The sequence below is a fragment of the Lissotriton helveticus genome, chromosome 6 (assembly GCF_964261635.1).
Source record: "Lissotriton helveticus chromosome 6, aLisHel1.1, whole genome shotgun sequence".
NCBI classification, from domain to species: Eukaryota; Metazoa; Chordata; class Amphibia; order Caudata; family Salamandridae; genus Lissotriton; species Lissotriton helveticus.
Window position 1 is genome coordinate 1,858,703,195 of NC_136067.1, and position 25,030 is coordinate 1,858,728,224.

At 42.8% G+C, this 25,030-nt stretch overlaps 1 protein-coding gene across 3 annotated transcripts in view; it reads right to left on the reverse strand.

Moving 5' to 3' along the window:
* ESRRG (estrogen related receptor gamma) overlaps positions 1 to 25,030 on the reverse strand; it is a 702,537-nt gene that overhangs the window by 68,097 nt on the left and 609,410 nt on the right. For all 3 annotated transcript variants that reach the window (XM_078649784.1, XM_078649785.1, XM_078649786.1), the window contains 2 exons: positions 9,822 to 9,932; positions 130 to 291 (listed from right to left, as the gene is read on the reverse strand). In XM_078649784.1, coding sequence (XP_078505910.1) covers positions 130 to 291; positions 9,822 to 9,932 — 273 coding nt within the window. The remainder of the gene's footprint in view (positions 1 to 129; positions 292 to 9,821; positions 9,933 to 25,030) is intronic.

Sequence of the window (25,030 nt, forward strand, 5' to 3'; positions counted from 1 at the left end):
ACAAAACTTGAATATGTAAACCTTTTAAAGGAAACCTTCAGGCAGCATGGTACATTTCTGATTTTCCTGCTAATGATGTTAAAACAAGAAGAAATACTTCTTCACAAAGACAGAAAATATTTTCCATACCTGGAATATGCTTGGCCCAGCCGATGATCACCACCAGCTCCCTGTCGGCCAGGTCACAAAGCGTGGTGAGGGCTTTGATGTCACTGTCGGGGACCGTCGGGTCAGGCATGGCATAGATCTTCTCTGGTTCGGCCACCAGCAAGTGTGAGACAATCTTGTTATCTGAAAGAATAGACCACAGCACTGCAGGATCAATAGTAGTATCTTCCTATTTGCCAAAGTTCATGGATGATAATTGGGGCCGAAGGAAATGAGGTGTCAAAGTCATGTTATACTGGCTAATCATTTGTGTAAACATGAATTAAAGTTGCTTTATCACATTCAAATTAAGAATTCAAAGGGCCAAGCATGAATACATCATTGTGCATATAGCTGCTTCATATATTAGTTTTAACGCCATACTGTTGTAAGGATTTCTCCGATATTCTAGCAGAAAACTGGCTAATTAACTGTGACTAACTACCCCGTTTTGTCTTTCCTTCTCTATTCTCCGCTGTCAGATCTGTCTAGATGTCTGAGCTTCATGTCTGCCTCCGACATGACCATACACATGCAGCATCTTGCCCTTAAAGCTGAAGGTTCTTGGCCAGAAGCCACAACATTGTGCCACCTGGCATTTAAGCTGAATTAATCATCATAAGAAAACTCCCTAAGGCGGTCAGTTTTCAGGTGAGGCTGATAGAGGTGTCACTATTCATGTATCTGCATTACCGAAGACCCACCATTTGTTACACGGTTTTCCATACATTTGGTGAAAAATTATATGGATTTAAAGATGGGTAGCTACCAATAAGAAGATTATTTTCCATGAAGGGCTTGTCTATGTTGTCACGTATAACACCAAGCTGTATGAACTACACATTATTGACAACTAGTCATCTACACTTTGATGTTGTGTATGCCCCTAGAACCCTTTCTCCAGCTGAAATCAGCAGCAGAGCAGTACAGGATTTATAGGGGAGTCATTCACTAACTGGTGTTCCTCAGTGTCCCTTAAATATTCCTGATGTACTACCACCCTCTAGTATTCTCTCCCCTCCAACGAACTGCCCAAACATAACAAAAATTCTGGCTTCCTGACACCCTCTCCCACCATCTTTAGGAGAACTCGCCTAGCAGCTACCAAGTCCCAAAATTAAGATACCATGGGGCCCATTATGATGTCGGGCGGATTGCCCCCGCCAGGCTGGCGGTTGCCACCGCCAGCCTGGCGGGGGCAATCCGCCCGAAATCCGCATTTGTTTCACCCCCCGCCATATTAGTATGGCGGGGGAGACCTCGGCGGATGGAAAGACCGTCCGCCGCTTTTCCGCCCCGGTCGCCTTGCGGCCGGGGCGGAAAAGGAATAATATGGTGACCGTGTCTATCAGACACCGCCAGCCATATTATGATAGGCAATTGTGAATGCCTTTCCGTGGCGGGCATGCGTAGAATCCCTGCGGGGGCCCGTTGCGGGTCCCCAGGGACTCTGGGGGGGGGGGGTGGGGGTGCACATGAGGGCTACCTATGGTACCCTCCAGCAGTTCCATGTACAGCACGGCAGGCACCGCGTGGTGCCTGCCATGCTGTGCATGGAAGTGCACAGCATGCTTTCCTGCCATTGTGGCGGGCGGTGCTAAGTGCACTGCCCGCCACAATGGTAGGAATGCGGGATGCACCCGCCACTGTGGCGGGCGCATCCTAATGCTGCAGACGGGACGGGCGGTCCCTACTACCGCAAGGATGGCGGGCGGGCAAAGTCCGCCCGCCATCCTAATGAGGCCCCATGTGTCCTGCCCCTCCGGTCCACTGTGGTTGATATACCCCACTCACTCTTCACTAAAATACCCAAAAAATACCTTGTGTGCCCCCTCCCCATCCTCTACACCTTCCTTCTCCCACACTGCCCGAAGCTGTGCACTCCACTTCCAATATGAGACGGGGAGCCGTTCCATCTTTGGAGCTTTCTGCCACTCAATGACCCAGTTGTGTATGTTCATTTGAAAGCATTGCACACATGCGCACTCATGGCAATATTTTAATTAACTCTGCCTGGTAGCAGTATGGAAAGGAACCCAAAAATACTTTTCTTGAATTTTCGACAACCGAAATTGAAATAGTAATTCATCCTCAGATATTGGGGGTCTGAGCGTAGCTTCAAGGGGGTGTTACTCCCCCCCTAATCAATGTATTATGTAGCAAATAGTTGATAACAGGTGCTTTCAGTATGGTATGGTGAGGTGTCTGTCAAATTTCACCTAGGATTACTATGTGCACACACAGACTAAAACACACACACATTCACTCTGCTCTCTGTTTTAAAGTTCTTAAAAATGTTGGTTATTTTACAAAATATTTTGTTTTAAGTACCACTCTTCTCCCTTTCCACTGGTCCTTAAGCCGCCCTCATGTCCTGCTTCTCAGATAATGTATGTTAGCAAAATATCCCCGCGTGATTATTGGCAAATCTGAAGCTAACCCCTCCCGTGATCCCGCCTCTCCCTCTGGTCTATAGAGGCCTACAGCAGGGATTGTATAAACGAACATATAAAGGGAGCATGGTGTGTCACTGATCTGATGTCAGAGGAGAGAAAAAAACTAAGCAAATGTTTTACTGCTTTGATATGAGGGCAGTGAATAATTGGGACTGATAAAAGGTGTTCACGATAATTGTGCTAAGGAGAGCTGTACAGGTAAATGCAATCATACATTACGTGCATGTGATTTAACGTTGACCTTGAGAAAGTGTAAAAAGTGTAGTGTTTGTGCACATACGCAATGCCTGTTCCAATACCAAAGCGTGGTACTCCGCTGCACTGGATCATGGCCTGAGAACTACAGTCTTTTCTGCACTTCCACTGGTGGAAGCAGAGAGAGCTCTCAAGAGGAAGGGGTGATGTATACTCAGGGCCTCTGGAATTATGCCACTGGGGAGTACCAAATTATGTGGCAGGGTTCACTAAATTTTGGAGCAACAAAAGTCAAATTATGGGACAGAATGTGGCACATTTTGGCATAGTGTTGATTCATTATGTTGTCTTTTTTACACGTTTAAACTGTCTGGGAAAATGTTTCACCTCAGTAGAACAAGTTTAACACCCTAATACAGCAGGAGAAAACAGAAAGGTGACCAGTCAAACTTTGCGAAAGGCTTTCCATTGCACACCAGCACTTGTTATTCTGTTTTTTTGTAACTTTTGATCCATTTGATCTAGTAACTGTTTTTTTCTTTAAATCTGCAGATTATGCAGTTGCAGGTGCATTTTCTGGCAAATAAGGCGAATCCATAAATATGCTGAAAAAGCAGTGCCCAGAGTATCTCTTAATCTGCTAGCCCTGTGTGTAGTCTATGATTCTGGTGGCTCTTGAAAATCAGAAACTGTACTATCCTCTTCTCAGACAGTGCCCACTCAAGCAGCTGTTAATGCGGATCCATCAATGTTTGCACTTGCAATCCACCGCCCGTCTATGGTGTATCGGCAATCCCCCCCCTGTCTATGGTATGGGACGTTAGCCTGGGTGCACAAATCGGTCACAAAAATTCCACTTGCAATACTGCAATTACACAAGAGCCTTGTACCCTTCTGCAATACATCAAGTGAGGCTAGCACAAAACTAGTGAAAAAGCAGTGCAAATTCTGTCTGTACTCTTTTGTTTCAATATATTTCATGCAATGTTTGTGTTTGCATGTTAGGTCTAGCACCATTAATATTAAAAACTTGCTGGTCAATAGATATCAAACAGACCCCTTGAATTCTATTTTTATAGATAGATGGAGTAGGTGATCAGATGTTGACAGCACCAAGATACACACTGGCGACCAGGTGCTTTGCATGTGGACATGCTATGTTAAGACAGCTAAGTTCATCCAGCCTGACAATTATCTGCCTGCCAGTTAAACTCAGACTCCAAATGGTCTCCTGTCACCTCTTCCTTCTCAATACGCGTATTCCCCTATTTCCATGATGTAGACGTCTATAGCGCTAAAATACAGTGATGTAGCGCTATACAAACACACACCAAAACATTCCTGACAGATGCACACATGATAGAGCAGAGGGGATATGTTTTAGAAGGTAAGTTAACAGGGACTGTTTAATATGCTTCCTGGTTTTTATACATGAGTATAAGTATTTCTTCATACAAAGGTGAGCGGGATATGTAACACTTGAAACACACATCATTGGAAAGAATTGGGACATTTTGACCACTTCTTTCAAACATTAACATTTGTTTTAATATTCTTAGTGAGTGACATTTTCCAAATGAAACAAAAGGCTGTACACAGTCTATTTATATTGTATCGAAAACCTGGGAGCGTGGTGGAATAATAATTGTACGGAATATACTTGACTGGCCTAATCTTGTTGACTGGCTTTTGTAACCAGGCTGGGGAGGGGTGAAGCCAGGCCAGCAGAGTGCAGGGTCACGTGCACAGGAACGCGCTTGAGGTAGCGCACTGGAAAGAATGAATGGGAGACGGCACTGTGAATGGCACTTAACCTAAATATCATATCGTTTCTGCTTCTAAACAACCCTAGCACGAGTCCGTTCGTCTTCGAAGTCTCATTACATCGAAAGTAAAGCTGAAGTGCCGGAAAAAGCGAGGAAGAGAAGGAACAGTCAGATCTCCTCAGCCCGCGAAGCGAGAGAGGGCCCAGCGAGCCTGGCAATCCCGGTTACCACAGGGCCGCGTTTTACACACTAAAAAAACTGTTTGTCTGCTCGCAGTTTTACCCGTGACTGACGCTCACTCCTGTGCCTGCTTCACAGGATCTCGCCCTTTAATAATTGTGACAACGCCACAACCGTGAGGCCGCATTGAAGAGAGCAGGAGGTGCGCGGAAAGCCTACTGCGCAGGCGCGGCTCCCCTTCCTTCCCCTGGGCAGAGCCTGGCATCGGGCTAAGGGGGAGAGATCCATGCAAAAGCGCGGGAAGGGGCCGGTCCGCCTCACGCGCCCCCCTTCCATCCGAGGAGGATGGACTGTGGTGGGAAACGGCCCTGCGGTTCCCTCTGGCCTCCCAGAGCCCCATCACCAAGGAAACGGAATAGCCACGAGCGCTCTCTCAAACTACATCTTATTTAATGATTTCCTAATTACAATCAATACAACCCAATTTTCATTGCTGTGCTTTTCTGGTGCGCAAACAAGCGCGCGGGTTCCATAAAATCTCTGGGGCTAATTCTTCACTTAAGCCGATTTCGACGTTTCTTGGCGCTTATCTGGCAGTCTTTGAAAACCAGCACTCACGAGTGTGTGTTTAAAAGCAATCTGATGGGTCGGATAATAGAAATATCAGTCCCATGGCTGCAGATAATAATTGAGAAAGAGGCAGGCGTAGCTGCCGTAGAAGGGAGGCGGTGTTTTTTGTTGATTTTTAATGTGCTGCTTCAGAACATTCTAGGCCCCGTTGCAGGGAGGCACTGGTCAAGGGGTGAACTGGTGCACAGGGGCGTAGGGAAAGGCTGTGGACCTGGTGAAAATTCGGACCTCCCAGCAGCCATCTGAATAGAACCAGACCACCATATTTTATGGAGAAAAAGACCGGCTTGTGCCTCATTAAAGCAGCACAAAGTTCATGAACGCCATGCAGAATTATATTACCAAAATAAAATATAAGCTTCTTGCGTCAATATTCCCATTGAACTGGAATAACTCAAAACCCACTCAAAAAATTTAGCTGAGGTTTTACCTTCATCAGGGAAAACCATATTGTGCTCAAGCGCACAGGCCACACCCAAGTACCCATTTTGGGTGGAAGGCCCTGGATAACTGGGGCCTTGACGCCAGGGCTTTAAGTGGGATGAAAAAACTAGGTAGTCTCTCTGAGGGGCGTGACCAATGCAGTAAGGGCGTGGCTTAAAACATGTAAACTAAAAATCTGTGCTTAGCATAGTGTGCTGCCCGATTTATATTTTGATGTTTCCGTCATTGCATCCAGATATGATGCAACAAGTTACATCATACCTGCAAGTCAGCAGCATTGGCTTTGTCAATGGTTGTTAGTTGCATAAGAAACATTAACAGCAACCATGGCTTGTATATAATATTGATAAAGCTTCAACTTAAAGTCCTGGTGACACCACGGCAATGTTGCTGCTTCAGAGTTTCAAAAAGAGAAGGGAAATCCAGAGAGAAAATGACTGGCATGCCATAACTTCACCAGTAGTAAGAAGTGGGCAGTGTGAGCAGCGCACATCGATGTGCCTGCTGTCACTGCAGTGTGGAAAAAAAACGGACCACCAGGGCCCAAAACAGAGCCCGATAGAGACCCGTTTCGAACCCCCTTTAAAAAACTGCTGGTGCTCAGCACTGGTGAGACCCAGCCCACTTGAAGCCCTGCATTATGCACTTGAACGAACACGCACTTTATCTTCCAACGTCATGAATCTTCAGGAACAGCACTTCCAGATTTCTGATAGTGCCGCAACCATGTAAAGCAGTACAAAATTTGAGGTATTTGGCATTCATTTCTTTTCAAATTCCTCCTCAGAGGGTGGTACCCGGATGGGACAGACCCTCTGCTCCTGTTGGTGAATTTTGTGCGTGTGGTTAAGTGTGTGTTGATCATGTGTTTACCCTTGCCTATGAGGGAAGACTTTTTTCACCCTCCTAATTACTCTGGGGTGGGGGAGATGTAGGCCTGCAGTGGGAGGACATGATTAGATAATTTTTCCCAGCACTATCAGTGGTTGCAGTGTGGCTGGGGCGCCGGTAACTAAACTCCACTTGAACAGCTTTCTGTAAACGACACTGTCAACATTTCAGCTCAGTGACTACACTGAACAAAAAAAAAATGAAAGAGGGCAATCTCTGCCTTGCCAAAATCCAGTCAAATTAAAACCCCTAATGAAATTAAGCATTAGAGTTTATTACATTTTATAGAATTATCAGAAAGTTTTTATTATAATGCAGAAAATCTGCTTAATGCAGGCCCAAAATGCATTTACTGACTGGCGGAACAGCTTAGACAGGCTGAGAAGCGGAAGCCAGATTGGACAATTGAAGGTATAATCAGCATAATGTTTGTTGGAAAGGCACAGGGAAGCCATGCCATATGTTCACTTAAGCTTTAATTTTATGTAAAACGGCCTGTTTTTCCATTGACGTAGAGAAAATGCCCTTTCACTTACAGTTTAAAGTCTGTTATGTGCTCAACAGCTCCCCATATGTTCATAGCTGCGGTTTTCAGCAGTGACCCCTGCTGGGCGGAATGACTTTGAGGGGACTTTGCCAGCCAGCAGTCAAATGCCAGAGAGGGGTCTCATATGCACGCTGAAACCTCACCTGAGCTTTAGTGCCTACACAACAGGAGGCGTGTAAGCTTCATGGAGGAGAAATTACTTTTTCAAAAATTAAAACACATTTTTCAGACTCAGGTTTAAGGCTTCCGGTCATCATGTGCACCATTTTCCGGAACTGAAATTAAATTTAACAACACAATGCATTCTGGGAGATGTAATCTTGGGGTTTTTGAAGAGAGATTGGTAGAATTAAATATGGACAGTCCAGTGTTGAATTTGTAAAAAAAAAAAAAGTGCCAGGGCTCTCGTCAAGAGGCCACTGCAGCTTGAACCACACATTCCCCCTGCCATTCTGCCAATCATAGTAACAACACAACTAGTAGGAAACACACTCTAACACGTTTGACAATTCAGACTATTCCAGGTCCCCAAAGTTATAAGAATTTCTTGGGCAGCAGGTAATAGCCATTTTTTATGTTTTTTGAATTATTAATTAAATTAGCCAGACAGCGCCACCTTGTGGCAGGCTTTCACAAGCACCAGTATTGACAATTAAGTGCCGGTGCCGAGCACCTGAAACCACCGGCTCAAATTAAGCTCTGGGACAGTCCATCAAAGATACTTTTACAGAGAGCATGAAACTGAATCAACTTACATGTGCATTTTGCGATCAATGTGAATGATTTTTGGCTCAAGAATGATTGTAGCGGAAAGAGGCTATGAGACTAGAGTAAAGCATGTGGCCCAAGAGAAACATACATATTTTGGTTTCATAGTAAGTGGGGTACAAGCAGGAGCCCTTCTCCACCCACTAGCAGTGGTCCGGGTTGGAGTGATAGGGAAGCCAAAGAACCATCTGGTAAACACTGGGTAGTGACAACTTTACATAATGTTTATTTATAAAATGCGTGTTCACCCAAGGTATCTTGGCGCTGAATAACAGATGTTTGTTGCTACCCAACTCAATGGTACTCATTTTATTGATCTCAGAAGAATGAAAGGCTGAGTAGATCCACCAAGATTTGAACCTGTGACCATGAGGTTGAACACAGACCCTTACAGTAGACCATTAGTCCAATAAGCCACCAGACCCGGAGACAGCGTAAAAGAAAAAAAGTGAAAAGTCCAGGCTGAATGAAGAGCTGCTCTGTTCGAGAACCTGGAGATGTTCTTTTACTTTCTGTGCTGTTCTCCTTCACTTCTACATGGATCTTATTAACTGTACTTTGCAAAGGCCAGAACTACAGACACAGTAGCAATGCTCTGCCTTTCAAAGCAGACCTGAGTGGAGCGCTTTGAAATTTGGTCAATGGTACTGCAGACAGTGATTGGCTGGGGCTGTTGTCCAAGCTACCAAACTCCCAACAGAACGTCAACCTCCTCTACACTACTACTTAATCCCCAGAGAATATGGATTTACAGATATACGAACACTGATAGTTTCGGAGCGAGCATGGCATGATCCCAAAGAATGAAAAATGTCCCATAATATTTCCTGAAATGAACTGACGGCTCAAGCTTGATATTCGAGGTGTGCCATAATGATATTTTTTTTACATGACTTTTATGTATTTTTCATTAAAACTAAGAGAAATATGTGATGGGTGCATGAAAATTATGACTTATGCCTTGCTTTAATATTGGATACTATCCATTTAAAATATTTTGTACGCCGCTGTAACCTGACACCCCTTTCTTTTGTTGTTGTTGAGTGATTCTTGCAGGAATGCTATACAAGGTATGCTCTCACATACAAAATCATCACAAGTTGCCTGCTTGGCATTGTTTTACAATACTCAAGACAATAAGGCACACCAGTGCTTAATTTGAGTCAGTGTTTTCTGGTGCTCAGCACCAGCTCATAAACATCAACACTAGCACTTTTCAAGAGCATCAGTTAAGGACACATTAATTTATGCACAGGGAGATTAAATGATTTGCCCAGAATCACAGGATGTTGAGCCGACACCAAGACTCAAATGCGGTTCCCCAGCTCTGAAGTCGGCAGCTATCGCCATTACACCACATCCTCTCCCCACGATTATGGTTAGTAGTTGGTTCTGTTTTAGGCAGCGCTAACTGGAGAACCAGACTGGTGCAAGCTGCCTCCTGACGGGAGCCCCGGCACTTATGTTTTATACAAATTAACCACTAAGGGACACCCGTTATCAGCAACATTAAACTCATTGAATCAGAACATCTGTAAATCCTTTAGATGTAACACTTAAAGTTAGGAGTCAAATACACGAATGCATTTATGATCACCTTCTGCTGTGTTAATGTCCCTGAGAATCCCTCACACTCCTGTACCTTAGGTTTACAGAGCACTTATCACAAAAGAGGACAAGTGCAAAACAAGGTATTGCCATGTGCCTCATGCCAAGTGATGCTAAGAGGTGTGGCCTGTCCTCTCTGGGAGTGATATGCATAATCTGAAGACTACCTGCAGTATGGTATATACTTACATGGTTTTTTGGCCGGCTGCACTAGCTGCGGATTCAGGTAGGGGCTGTTTTCTGCATCTATTCTGCGCTTGTACTTCTGACGGCCTCCGCGCACTCGATCCAGACGAACCCCTGGAATGGATAGAAAAGAAATGTTTAGATCAATACAACAAATTGATAGTTTTCACTGTTGCCATGAAGTCGATGATCATATGTTTTTACCTATACATTAAAAGCGACACACATGCTTAGTAAAGGTAAAGAAATGTTGCACATGCATTGGGTATCTTGATAATAAGGTATATTCTAATTTTCAAGCACTGTCAAACATAGAGTAACATGTCCATGGAAGAAAGAGTACTAAATTCACTTTTAAATAAAAGGTAAAATCACTTTTACAAATGCATTGTTTTGAATTCTTGGTGACAGATTTTAGAAATGTACTGCACAAATATTTTCTCTGTGGATAAACCGCTTCTCTTAGACTGTTTGTTATGGGTTGCACGCACCTCTCATATACACACACATGGCACCTTGTGAGTGGAGATATATATGCCACACCCTCATGCATATTACGATTTTGGGGTTGCATGAGCCTTTTAAACATGTAATAGGTAAAAGCGACTCCTGAGGTTCAAAATAAGTTAAAAAGGCTTCATCAGTGCTAAGTATATAGTAGCATGGATGACCACTGCTGTCATATCTCAAAAGTGCGCCCCACTGCCAATGAGCTGTTCTTTCTCTCTGGTGCCCTCATTGTGAGTCAGGCGGTAATTCTGATTCAGCCAGGGATGGGAGTTACACTGAGACTCAGAATTACAAGTAGTGCAAGAAAACCACACTATCAATTTTTGGTATCCATGCAGATTTTACCAGCAAAAACCCGGTGAAATCTTTGTGGGGAAAATGGCCCACAGTGAGGAAAAACACATGCACGGAAACACTGATTTCCGCATTCTCTATTTCCCCGGTTCACACTTGTAGAAGTGCAGTAATATGGCTCCTGTACATTTTCACACACTGTGGTATGTTCACATCGGGTATTCCTCCGGTTCTGTACTTCGACTGTAGGTCTTAAAATGTATTAGCATTTTACTTTTGCTAATTTACATGGTTTATCAAATTTAATGTGGGATGGCTGGTAAATCTGCCATGTTGACAAGCAAAAATAATTCACCATAATAGAGCCAAGGCAGCCCGGTATTGCTCGTGCACTAATAGTGAGAATATGGTGAGATAAAATAAGGAGGTGCTAGCTAGTGCTGTAACGCAACATGACGTGGCTCCCCTGCAGATTGCGGCGATGGGCCCCTGAGTCTCCCATACCTCCACTACATTCTTAGACCTTTGAGTGGAAGGGGCCACTGAAGGCTGGCTCCCCCCTCAGTGGCCTTTGGTACACCCCTGGTGCTGGTCTGACAGCTCTCGCGATCACTTGACTGCATTGGGAGGAACAAACCTTCTGCTGAGGTGAAACTAAAGCTTCACGCATGAGGCGGGATGAACAGCACACCCATTAGACAGGCGTTTGTTTTTTCAAACAACTACCCTAAGTCCTAAGTTATCCAGAGAGATAAAAGGCACGACTAACATTAAAGCTCCCGCGCTCGGCAGCTGAATGTACAATTAGTGCGCGAGGCCTGCAGAGTGTGGGTCTCCCGGTGATGATCAGCATTATTAAACACATTACTTGGTGAGCAGAAACCTGCTTCTGAAACCCCTGCCTTTTATCACATTCTGGGCTTCTCAAAGCGATTTCATTCTATTTACACTAAGGAAAAGCACAGCCTAATACCCACGCATCATATAAAAATATATTTTTCACAAGCTATTTTCAGGTAAACAAATCTTCCTCTGTTTTGTAACACTGCTACAGGGAAAGCTGTTGTCACAATCTCTTTGGCACAAGGAAATACATAGAAATTCAGGACTCAAAAAAAGAATGATGATGTTACATTTCATTTCCTGCTTTATAGAAACATTACAACTCGAACTTAGGGCACTTTTTGACAGTTATGATGCTTTGGAAACTGACACTGTGACATATTTTCAGTGCTTGTAAATGTAGAGCTGGGGAGGTATGGGGGGAGTATCAGAGGAGCAAGACAGCCATGTCTGAGGCAAGAAACACCTACAAAATTGTGCGTTTGTGGGCATCCACAATCATGCAGGGCCACTCCCACCCTAGAAACACTCATAAATGTACTTGCAACCATTTTTTATTAAGGATCAGTGTGAGAAGGGCAGAATGAGAAGGGAACTCCCCAACTGTCTCGGGGGCTTTGAAGTAGTTTGTCTGCAGAGAAGAACATAAATAAAGTTAAATAAGCATTCCTACATTTCCATCATAGCTAGCGTGGCATTTGGTACATTTGCTCGAAAAGTTAGCTGAGTAAGAATGGAGGAAGGTTGAGGAGCAGGGGAATCCTTTGAAGCTGGAAATCCAGTCCCAGCATTAACCCCGATTTGAAGTAAAGGGGATTTAGAGTTTGAGATATGCCTTGGCTACAATTTATGTTTCCGACCAATATTTTTGCACCTAAGTCAGCCTATTACAAGCCAGTCCCTTTCAGCACGCAAGACCCAGCACAAGATCACCGCAGCTTTAAAACTGCAGTTTAATCATGCCAAAACTGCACAATGTGTACAAAGTACCACACAAATGTTGGACTCTGTGTGGACACTGTGGTGATGGGAGAAGAGGTGACCACCACATAGTTGTCTGAGGCCTTGCAGGTTGAGATGATTGTAAAATGTATCGGTCAGCCTCGTTTCAGGCATCATGTTTCCATTGAGCCGACTTTGGACATTCTAGCTATTTGGAGAAAGGTGTGGGTGTTGGCGTATTGGTTAATGTTTGTTGTGCAGAAGATAATATACTTCTTGAGGTATTCAGTGGCCTTACGACCGTGTTATCGGTGCTTATGACCACCTATAAGGTCGTAAACACTTGGATGACATAGCAGACATTTTAGTGTTGAGTAACGTACTTTCTTTTTGTTCTGTGGAAGAACCAGGTTTTAGTGTTGTGAATTGTTGGTATGTACTGCATATGGTTGATCCGTTTCTCAGGAAGCATTATACGCTATGCGTCAGGCTTCATTAGACAAGAATAAACAAGTGGCCTTTACATGGGTGTGATAGTCGCTCACTTCTCTGATCACCTTTGCAAATTGATCAATTCTTATTGCAGAGTCTAGTCTTTGGTCTTTGTACGTGATGGTCTCTGTTGTCCCGAAATGCTTTATTTGCAAGCGGTAAAAGTGAGCTACTAACCACAGTGTAAATAGCTTGAGCAATTATCATATTGAGGTTCACCGTGGACAATATTTCACTAGTTCACTGCTTAAATACTCTACCAGGAAATAAACTTTGAGTGAGTAAAACAGAGTTACTGGGGATAGGTGTCTTTCACTGGGCTTCCCCTACACCTTAGTAACTAACATCCCCAAAAATATGTTGCACTTTTGCTTAATATGCCCTGCATCTTCTGCTCTTTTGTTTTCTTTGCCTCAGGTAATTTGTTCATGTCTGAAATAAACCACACTCCTCTACTTTGATCGAATTCATTTAGTTATCTCTTTATTTATTCTGTTTTATATTCGCGTAGCAGAGAATAAAACACTTGTGAGCCATTTATTTCATTCCTGGTGGACAATGATTGTCGTGATAAAAATCTGATTTGCTTTACTTAATTTGTAGCTGCTTGGGTTATTATGTTCCTTATGTTTAATAATGCTTTGGCATAACAGACTTCGAATGAGCAAAACAATATATTTACGTTGATTGACATGAAATTGTCAATGCATAAACAAGGATATTCCCAGAGCTCCCCTTTTCTGTTATATATATATTATGAGGGACCCTATGCTTCCTAGTGGTATATGTTCATCAACTGACTATGCACAAGATAGAGAAAACAGCTGTCATTTGCATAATTTACCCAACAACATACGCATGGGTTCAGTCTTTATTTTGTATCGCATACATATTTTGGGGGTTTGATAACATCTGCAAATTAGAAATGCGTCAATAAACTAATGCAGTGTCCCAGAATAACAGTGAGGCAGCTCTGTTGATAAAAAGCAATCTACAAAGAGAGAGACACAAGGATGTGGTAAGCCTTGAAGGTCAAAGCGGCATCTCATATGCAATGTGATGCCGGATCACACCAGCAACCAATGAAGCTTGTAAAGGATTGGAGAGATATGCGGTGACAACAGTAATAGTTAAGCAGCCTGGCTGCTAACTTCTGGGCCATTTGCAAATGATTTGCAAGAGATATGGCGAGGTCGAAATAAAGTGCATCGCAGTAATCCGACTGTGAAGCATCAGGAGCATGAATCAGGATCCCGGCATCCTGGTGGAAAAGAACAGTATTAAATATTTCTCCGGTGACACCTTGATGCTCGATGACTGCGCGCATGCGGTATTTCAAGAGAGCACGGTTTTGAAGCATCAGGACTCACACTATGGTCTTATGTTGACCAGCATGATCTGCCCTTGTTGGTCATCAGGCTTGTGGCAGAGAAGTGAGCTTGGTGCTCAGGAAGAGATCAAAGGATTCAAATTCTGTCCATTTAACCCCTTCGACGCTGATGACGAGCTGGGCTCGTCATGAGGTAGCCTCCTCGCACGCTCATGACGAGCCCAGCTCGTCACGTAACATGCGAATCCGTAAAACCCAGCGTACGGGCGGAAATCCTACCGCACGCATGCGGTTAAACAATATTATTGGGATCTTCCTTGATCTGTACTTAAATAGTTACCTATACCTATTTCTTCTCCTACTCCTTTGATTTCTGCCCATAATTCCACCATCAATTTAATACAAATATTTACTTAAATTTTAACATATATAGCACTTTTTTAAATTGTCTTTGATCCTCAAATCTCTTTTGGCACACATTCAATGAGCTATTCACATGAAAAGATGGATGTGGGAAATATTTTTTTCAGTCACAAAGTCAGGAACTTCACCTTTTGCAAATGTTCTTGTATACTTTGGTGAAGGTTTGGTTGCCACGTCTGCGAACCCAAAAGTCCTGCTCCGTTTTAACCAAGTATTTTTATATTTATTTAAAAAAAGATTTAAAATGTAGCACATCTATGTCAAATTGCGTAGCAAGCAGAACTCAGTGGTTTCAGGATAAATAAACATCTTATAAACTGTAACTGGGCAAAATATATGCGTGTTATTTCAGGAGAGGTTATTTGAGGTCAGATGATGAACAAGTTCAGCCTGGCCAACGGGTGACTCAAACAGGACGTTGGCCAGGAATCAGCAAAGGTCGCCACCGGGCCAGACTTTAGCTAAGATTTAGCACAGGGTTGACTTGGACAAGGCGTTAGCCACGTTTAGTAATCAGCAGACAGAGGCAGGACATTAGCGGGGACTCAAAAATAAGCAGACGTGGAGAGACAATAGCGGGGAATCAGCACTGAGCAGACTCAGCAGACCATTAGCCAGGACTCAGCAATTACTGCTGGTCATCACAAATTACGTTTACTTCTCTTCCGTGGGTGTCTTCGTTGCTTAGTAGACTGGGAAATGGGTGTAATATGTATTAGCTATGGTAAAATGACATTGAGTACCATGCAGGTTTTATTACAAAACTGAGCCCAGTGCCTCAGGTGCAACGCGGCTAGAAGACCTTATCATATAGCTCCACCAGAAAGACATATCAATGTCGAGCCTCTCCTAGAAGCTTTCTATGGCCCGTGATGGATGCTGACTATACCACGGGACAGTGTATATAAAATATTTGCATTGGTGTGTACAGTGCATAAAGATACTTTAAGGTGTTGCAGTAAATTGACAGAGAAGCTTTATCATAATTAAAATGCATCTCTGTGAAATTAAGTATGTGATTACCCATTTCTCAGTTGGTGGCTTAGTCTAGTTAGCCATCTAGTGCATTTTCATCACTTGCTATGCACTGTCTAGCAGCACACGGGGTGTCGTGTGTAGTACTGCTGGCCCCTTACCGCTCACCTAGTTCAGAGGGGCAGCACTGCCCTCAAAAGATTTAACATCTGCATGATATCCTTGATCCCTTGCTGGTGAGGCTTCACACCCAGTGGGACAGGGCTTGGTCACCATGTGCCCTTCATGCCTCCATCACCAACAGGAATACAAGGTGCTCTTTTCGCAAGTCAGCAATAAATACATAAACAAATACAAAAATAAGTGTTTATTTACACCTTTTATAAACAAATAGGTCAATTCACCTACAGTAGTGGTACTTGTGTTGCACACCATAAATTTGTTTCCTATTAGTGAAATACTTTTATCTATAAATGGTACCCGTACTACTCCACCATACACAGCTTTGAGAGGAGAGCGCGGGCGTTCGTCCGCTCTACAGTCGCATGTCTTGAAAGCTAATAGTTCGTGATCCTGGCTTCTTGCTGCCTCTTCTCTTTGGGGCAGTTATTTAACCCATAAGAGGAATATTTACCTGCCATTTAGATGTGAAAACATGAACCCATGCTATGTGTTTGGCCTGCAGGACACTGCCATACCCTATAAGAAGTTGCCTGGCACAGAGCAGCTGGTGACACGCGCGAGAAGCCTGGAGCTCAGGCAGAAGAAGGAGCTATCGGAATATAGCATGTATCCTGTTTCCAGCAACGTTTTCACTGCACAGCAGGCATAAATAATAGGATGTCAAAAAGCTTTAATACGTTTCTGTGGTGAGGCTGTCATCCCATTACAATATATGATTATAGCTAAATAAATTGCTTCATGTAAAATATTAATTTCCTCCTGGCTTGGATACCAAAGAAGTAATGTCCATTTTGTGGGTAGAAATATTTTATAGCACCGTGGTTACATCGTCCCAGACTCTTCCTGCTCGTATTGATAGTTTGCTTAATAAAGAAAACAAAGTGGTGACCACTGCGGTGCGATGTCCTTGGTTTTGATGCGCTCCTTTCTAAGGCCGCACGCTGGAGGACCGCGGAGTGCTGCGGCACAGGCAGCCATCTGCACGAGTCGCAAAGGCATGGTGTTGAGGTAACCGTCTCTACTGTTGATGTGGAATGGGTGCATGATGGAGATTGTAATGGTAGAATCCTACTTTGTCTTAAGCTCTTACCTTGTGGTGGGATTATCATTCACTTACACCAGTCTCAACTGTATGAAGACTGGAAAAGCCAAAGAATTCTCCATGTTGCATATCTGGTTGTTTTTGAGGGGCAGGCAAGTGCCTGGTATGCTTCCTTCCCTTCATTAACACTGACTCCTTTTTGGTGATGTCTATCGTGTTTGGTACAGAAAGTTCATTTACCTATTTTGTCCACACATCTATAGTTTTTCTCTGCACTGTTCGCTGGTTTACGATATGTCAAGAACTACCAGCAATTTGGAAGAATTGTTCTCTCAGTTTGCTACTATGGGCACAATTCCAGTTGATTTCAGATACACCGGTCACATTGTTATTGCTGCTTAATGATATCTATTAGCTTCTAATAATATTTCTTGTTAGCCTACAAAAAGTCCCTGGTTTTGTAAATATAAATAATCAGGTATGTACACACACACACACACACACACAAGCATACACACACTCACACACATACACAAACACAGACAAACAAACACACACACACACACATACACAAACTCAACCGTGCACACACTTACACACTGTATATATGAGCAGAGTGTGGAACTAGTTACTAGTATTATAGACAGTTGACAGGCATCATTTCATTACTCGTGAGAAGTTGCAAAGCTTTGATTTGGTCATGCTGTAGTATTTGAAGTATTTTAAGCATTTATGGAGTAAAGGGTTTTTGACTTGAATTAAAACCCAAGTGATTAAATCGGTTCAGTAAGATACTTTTCATTGAATAGGCCTTACAAGTGTGGAGCTGCCATGTCGCTTTAAGAATCTGCAGGGTTTTACCATTGTCTACTGTTTAATTAACAATCTTTTCATGAAAGGTACAAAAAAACTGAACATTCTAATTCCAATCAGTGCCCATTGTTAGCTGCACCTTGCTTAGAGCAACTACATGGGTTCCCGTCTTCTACAGACTGTGTTTTTTAAAAATATGTATATTTTCTAAAATACTACATTCTTAACTGCATAATTGTTTTCTATTTTTTGAACTACAGTCAATCATTTCATATAAATCATTATAAAAACACCTTTTTCAAACTAACTGTCCCAAAACAAAAATGTAATTTTAAAATACAATAAAGAGAAAAGTTTAATACAGCCCTGTAATGCCACCTAAGGATTGTGGTGACATTCACAAATCACAGAGCCTTGGTCTGTGATGGTGTAGTCTGGGGCTGGATATGCATGCCTCTACACAACATCCGCATGAGATACAATGCAGCATAAACAAATGTCACCTCATCTGTTCCTTGTGTAACACTATCACTGTGCAGTGCGGTGATGTGTTATCCTGCCTGCAGCTCCCTGCATCTGTTAGCAGGCTAATACTTGTATGATTAATGGGCGCCTGATTAGCGATCTCCTATTACTAGTACTGCAGCTTGAATTACATCATCCAGGACTTGTGTGCGCTATTACACTGGTTAACCACAGAGCCATCACCGAAAAAAACCAGGGCAAGATGTCGTGCATAGTTAACATGCTAAATAGTGCTAGAAAACAGGACGCTAATCATGGACTCACATGAATTTCATAATTCATGCGACTATAGATCAACAGGAATTCATATTCTTTTACTATATGTTGGCTCTTCATAGAATAAATAAGACTTCATGAATGCATTTGCATGATGGCGTAATGTGCCCCCAAGATTCAGGCTTTATTCCAGTGGCGGCTGCCTCGGAAAGGGGGTGATGGGGCACAAGGTGAAAAAAAAAAATTCTGCCGCTGCTCCACACCTCTCCTCCGTCCTCACTCTGCTGGCAGGACTGGAAGCACCCAGGCTCCCAGACTCACCCAGCCAATCACGACGTTCTGATGCAGCGTCGTGATTGGCCTGAGTGGGCAGTTTCGCAGCTCAGGCAGTGCCTGGGAGCCTGGGCATGTTCTCCACCAGGCTGTGCCACACAGCCAGGTGGAGAACATGCTAAGTGCGCATGACGGTTTGGCCGGCCCAAGATGCACCCCTCGTGAAGTGCAAACCACTCCTGCTCCCTCCCACCCCGCTCTAACATGGCTTTGAGTGGCACAGAAAAATAACATGATAATAATGTCTTGTTATTATCATTTTCTTTCTTTGCACTGCTCAAAGAGCAGAGCGGGAGAGGATGTAACCAAGGAAGGGCTATCGGTGTCATATAAAGGGCCAAGCCAGACACCTAACATTGACTCACTGGTGCAATGCTTTGACACAGTGACGCTCACTTTGCCTGACACGTGGGCACGAGGAGTGCTGGTGTTGCGTACATATTTATGGGTGTAGATCATAGAAACTGGACATCTATTAGTGTAGGACAAGACAGCAAGAGCACAGTTGAAAATAATCTAAGAAGAGTAGGAGAGGAAAGAAGAGAAGAGAAGGAGCAGAACAAAAGACAAGGAGGCAGAATGAAAAGGGTGCCTCATGAGTGTAAAAAGAAAAGGCCAATCAGTGCCGAAGCCCAGTACTGGCTACCTGTCATTGTTTTTTACGTTAGGAGGCTTTTAGGAAAAAAGTAGTATAGATCATGGCTTAGTTTTAGCTGGGAGTTTCATCCACACAAGGGCTCAAGGTAAACTTGCCATTGAATATTTTCACATACACCTATGTCCTTCGTAGGCAACTTTGTGTCTTGAGGGTTTCGAGGTTAGCGGTTTTTGATGCGCATATGGTCTTGGGGTAATATGAATGCGATTTCTGTGCATTTTAGTGTTTTTGTTTTTAAGAATCGACTTTTTGAAATATGGCCATAACAGTCAGCAGCAAAGCGTGAATGACGAAGTGACAGAAAAAGACTTCCAAGATGTGAAGAGACGAGGACCAGGATTGTTCCAAGAATGCAAAAGGCAATGTGCACCTGTCAGATGCCCTAGAACTTGCCTCAGATCTTGGGATGCTATAATGAATCCATGTATTCAGAACTCAAAGTTGCCACATTGTAAGGGCTGTGGAAATGGAGCTATGCAAGACCAAAGCTCCTGAGCTGGCTGAAAGGGAGTTAGCTGAACAGCGCCATATCTATAAAAGTAGTATCTAGTTGTTCTGTCTCTCTGCGCTGCCTCACACCAGGATGCCTTGTGCCACTCACACAACCTTGCACCACAGCGCTGTACAATACAGCATGCATAAAGAATTGGAAAAAAATGAAGAAACAAAACCTTTTACAAAATGATGCCTGTCTCAAGGAGGTGTACATTTCCTGGTACAAAGCCCTGTCTACCTTTTGTAGTAAATTGGGCTTTTCATCAAAAATTCTGGGTGGTTTCAGGGGAAAACCCAGGTGCCACCCATTTTACACTCCCTTGATGCACGCTACTTTATATTACTTTAGGGCTTCCTTCGAGCACAACACAAGATTTCAGATGGAAAGTAAATCCCAATTCAAAAGTTTGTACCAGTGTGTATCACTTATATTACACAAACCCGGTGCAAAGGGTTAGTAAGTGTGGGCCTCTGTCTCTGGAGGGATCGCCATCCCTTTTATTAAGCTGGGGCATCACCTTGCACTTCACCACGACAACTGCTAGCATATTAACCTCATCGCAGCGGCGCGAATTCCGCCGCAGTGCTGAGATTCCAATCGCGGGCGTGGTCATGACGGCTCCTGGCCGTCATCAGCACACGCCCACCGTGACTCATGACGGCCGGGAGCCGTCATGAGCATGGAAGAGGTTAAACCAGCTCTGTATTGAAACACATTTTGTTGTTTTTTGAGCTTTGGCTGCATCCACCCATCCACGGTTTGCCATATGATCACTGTGTGAGTCCCTCAAAGAGGTGAGTATGTCTCTTATTTGTTGCTAAATGTTCTTTTGCGCATTGTCAGAAGTAAACAAATACATTTCGGAAACTAATGCATTACACTTTCAGAGTGGAGAAAATGGCTTATCATAACGATGAAGGCGCTTTCCTGATAACATTTTGCATGGATTTTTATTACTCATTTTTATTGTGTTAATTGGCCGTGGAAGGATGAGAGGCTGAGTTAACCTTGCTAGAATATGAACCCGTGACCTCAAGTCAACGCTGCATCACTCTTGAGGCTGCTCTACCCAGTAAGGAGATGTATGCAGGTTTTCATTTGCAAAACTATCAAAAAATGAAAGGATTATAGGAATATATCAGATGCCTAAACATTCCATCCTAGGCAGAGTTTTAAAGGGGCTTCCTATGGTGCCACTTTGCATGTGCTTATAACCCTTCCCATTTTTTTTTATTTTATGATTTGTGCTCTGCACCAAAACATAGTCCATTGGTAGAGATTGGTACAGATTTGCCCATGCACAGCATTAGAGCTCCCGTATTATCAGCATGACAATTTTCTCAAAGTCCGCCATTTCCAGCGTTCCGCACAGTCGCAGCCCCTGGAATTGATCCATCAGTTTTGCTCTTGTAACAATCTTAGTCACAAAATGAAAGGCATCAGAAACGTGATGCCTCATATATTCTGTAAATAATGGTGGCATGCTCTCTGCTTCTTTGACCTTTTCAGCATTCTGTAATTTGACTGGCTGGGCTGCCGGCTCCTGGTCTACCCCATTTGAAGCCTCACTAACCTGTGGTGAAGCGGCATTGGCCTGGCGACCATACATCAACGCGCTGCAATGTGGTCGAGTGGCGGCTCTCATTTCAGCTCAGCCGTCCATATACAACCCACCTCCCACGTGAAGCGTACACAAAGGCTGCAAAAAAGGGTTGAGACTCACTCTCTACAAATAAAATCCAGAAGCTGAGCCCTTTAACTAAGAAATTCCATATTCACATTGCCTTATGTGTAGGCTAAAAATGATAATGACATAGCATTAGAAGATATTGGAAGTTTGCTATTTTTAAGCGGTAGTCACTCGCCCTAACCGTGTACTTTACAAGTTATTGTTATGTATAAAGGAAAAAAAAGATGTTACGTGAAATCCTATTATTTTTTCTTTTTTTAAACCAATTTTACTACATTTAGGGATAAACACTGTTTGCGATCAGATGATGCTCATGCAATACTAAAGAAATACATTTAGATTAGGAAACAGTGCAGCAATAACAGACATTTTCAGAATGGTCAGATATAAATAAGTATATGTTTAATGGATGGTAAAAAGAAAAAAACTCAAGAAGACTAATATTAGGGGGAATCGTACTACATGATTGATGACGTGGATGCTGTGTGTGCTCATATCCCCAAAAATATATATTTTTGCTTCAATTCTTCAAAATACTCTATACTAGTGTAAATTGGGGGCAGTAGAGCAACTTTCTCCCTAGAGTTCATCAAGTTTAATAATGATCAAATATTACATTTAGTGAGAATAGCCACTTTAATGATACATTTTGAACTGTCTTCCTGCATGTCATATTTTCAAATTATGTTTGATATGTTTGCAAAACCATTTGATTCATCTTTCAATTATAAAATATAATGCTAGCGTTGAAGAGTAGAGAGAAATGGACCACATAATATTTCCAGAGTGAGGAAGCATGCATATAGGTAGCAAGAAATTAATTTGTAAAACTGAGAAATGAGATACACAGATCTATTCTCTTGGGCAGAATGAAATATCAGAATAAAAAAAACACAAAAGTGAAATTTCTGAAATACTGGCCGGTGTGGAACGTATATGTGTATATTTTTAACTTCATTCTTAGAAAATTCGCAAATTTCACAACACAAATCTAAACGAACAACATATTGGAAAAAACTATATTGGAAATGTTGGCCAATTAAAGTACTCTTTTCGTCTTCTGTCTGGTGCTCATTATGTGTTTACAGCAATCCTACACAAAAAGCAAGACAGCAAGACGATAAAGAGCCATTAAAATATAAAAGTGACCACGATTCAATGATCCATTCCACATTACACGCACACTGCGATGTGCATTTGTTATAATGGTCTTTTTTTATTGCAAGTTTTACATCTTACTTCCTTTAACCAGGACCTGTTTTATTGCTAATTGTTCCCAAACAATAATTGAGCCCAGTGACGCTTGCGTGTTTAACTATGTGGTTTACATAAGCTGGGCGATGGAGTTTTGTAAGAAAAGTCCATCTTAATGGTGTGTCAGGTGAGATATGGAAGCAGAATTGATTTGATGTCAACCTGATTAAAGATTATCTCCATTTGTTCCTTTACCCCCGACCCCAACCCACATGGGTCTGCTCCCTGCCCCTAAATTTGAGTAAATCTCGAAAGAAGGCACCGACTTTGTATTTTGTGTCCCGTGGCTATGTATTTGTACCCTGCCCATGGAACAGAATGCCTTTAAGCATAAGCAGTGAGATCACTGGAATATTATGTTATGTTAATTTCGATTTATATAGCGCCAAATCACCTACAGGTCTCTTAGCACTTGCTTTGGGAACCCGTCCTGGCTTTCCCTGCGAGATAGCCCCTACTGGGCATCCCCAAGGTGAAGACCAGGCATCCCATCGCAGTGGGGCCGTAGTGGAGATTAAGCAAGTTATTGCCCAGAGTTGCAGAGTGTGAACCCATGATTCGAGTAGGCACCGAGGCGAGAATTATCGAGTCCATGGACATTTTGAGCTCAAGACCCTGCCGCGTCGGGAATTGAACCCTGGTCCCGGGTCTGACCTCTGCATCAGGGTCTGCCTCCTCTAACCAGTGAGCCACACTTCTCCACATATTAGAACAAATATTATACATCTTATTCCCTGATAATGCTATGCTATGGGCCCTGTGTTTGGGAAATGTGTTTTAAGTTCTTATGCACAGCTTTAAAAATAAATGCATAAGCATACTCCAGATACTAGTCTGGAGCACTAATAATCCGATCTGTATATGAGTCTATATAGAGCACACATGCTATGACTGAGTTGGGATCGTATCGAACCATAACTAATATTGTCCTCTATCCCAACAGTTCCCTTCTTGAAAAAGTCCATTGTTCCTCATTAGAAAGATATAGGATGCTTAAGGGTGTAAAGTACTCAAAAGGAATGATTGAGTCAATATACTTTCAAACATGGACACGGAAGTCTCGACTCAGATGGTAGTGTACAAATCACTATTTATTGTATAGAGGACCATGTTTCTAAAGAGAATCATGTTAATGTAGTATCAGTACACAATGCAGAAAGGATTATCGACTAGTACAGTTCTTTCGCAATCGAGCAGGTCTAGGCTAATATTGTGTCAACCTATTCTGGACTTCAGGAAGAGCCCAGAGCTAAATTTGATGCAGTGATAATGCATGGACATTAAACCAGGATCTTAAATGCTAAATCTACCAATATTTAACTGATTTACATTTTAATTTAATTTATGTTTGTAAAGTACAGTTATCCCAGAGAGTTTCCAAGCACACATCGAAGGAAAATATTGTAGCCATCCGTATCTTCCAATAAATTCCAACATAGACTCTTTATGGTGCACCCAAGCTTTTAGTTTCTAATCGAAATGGGATGTCATATTTTTCAGATTCTGGGGAAGTTGTTTCATAGCTTGCAACAAAATAAGAGAAACAAACATAGAGTGCCACAAACAAAGGGAAACACAGCACAGCCAAGATAGAGCCAGAATCACCCAGATGTGGCCTTGCAGACAAATCCCATGAAAGCTTTTATCTTTCAAAGATATGGATTCATATGTATGTTTCTATGTCCTAATTGCTGTTGATGCATTAGGCAAACCCTGACTGAAATTGTATTCACGCGTTGTATATAACTCCAAAATTGAAAAATGCCATCTGCACGTGTGCAGCGGCATGGCTGCCTTTGTAGAACTTCCAAGGCTGGCACTGATGTAAATGGGACCTTTGCATCTGAATCGAGGTGGGACCTGCTGTCCTCTAAAGGTTTGAAATGTGTCCAATAAAACCATATGCCATATTACTCCATTAAACCATACTTTGGTGACACTGTGCTGGGAGTTCTGCATCCAGATATCATTAATGTTGACAGAGCTCCATGCAGAAACCCCATTAACAATAATGGAGTCCCGGAGAGGGAGAGATTCCCTGAGTAGCACTTTAGAGTAATGAGCCCCATATGTTAACTCTGTACATACTGCACAGCAAACAGGGCCCTGCAATACCTTGATTGTAAATTAAGTGGCATTGCCTGGCAAGTATTAACATGTTGTCCATCATTGTGTTTGTTCTAAATTAGACAT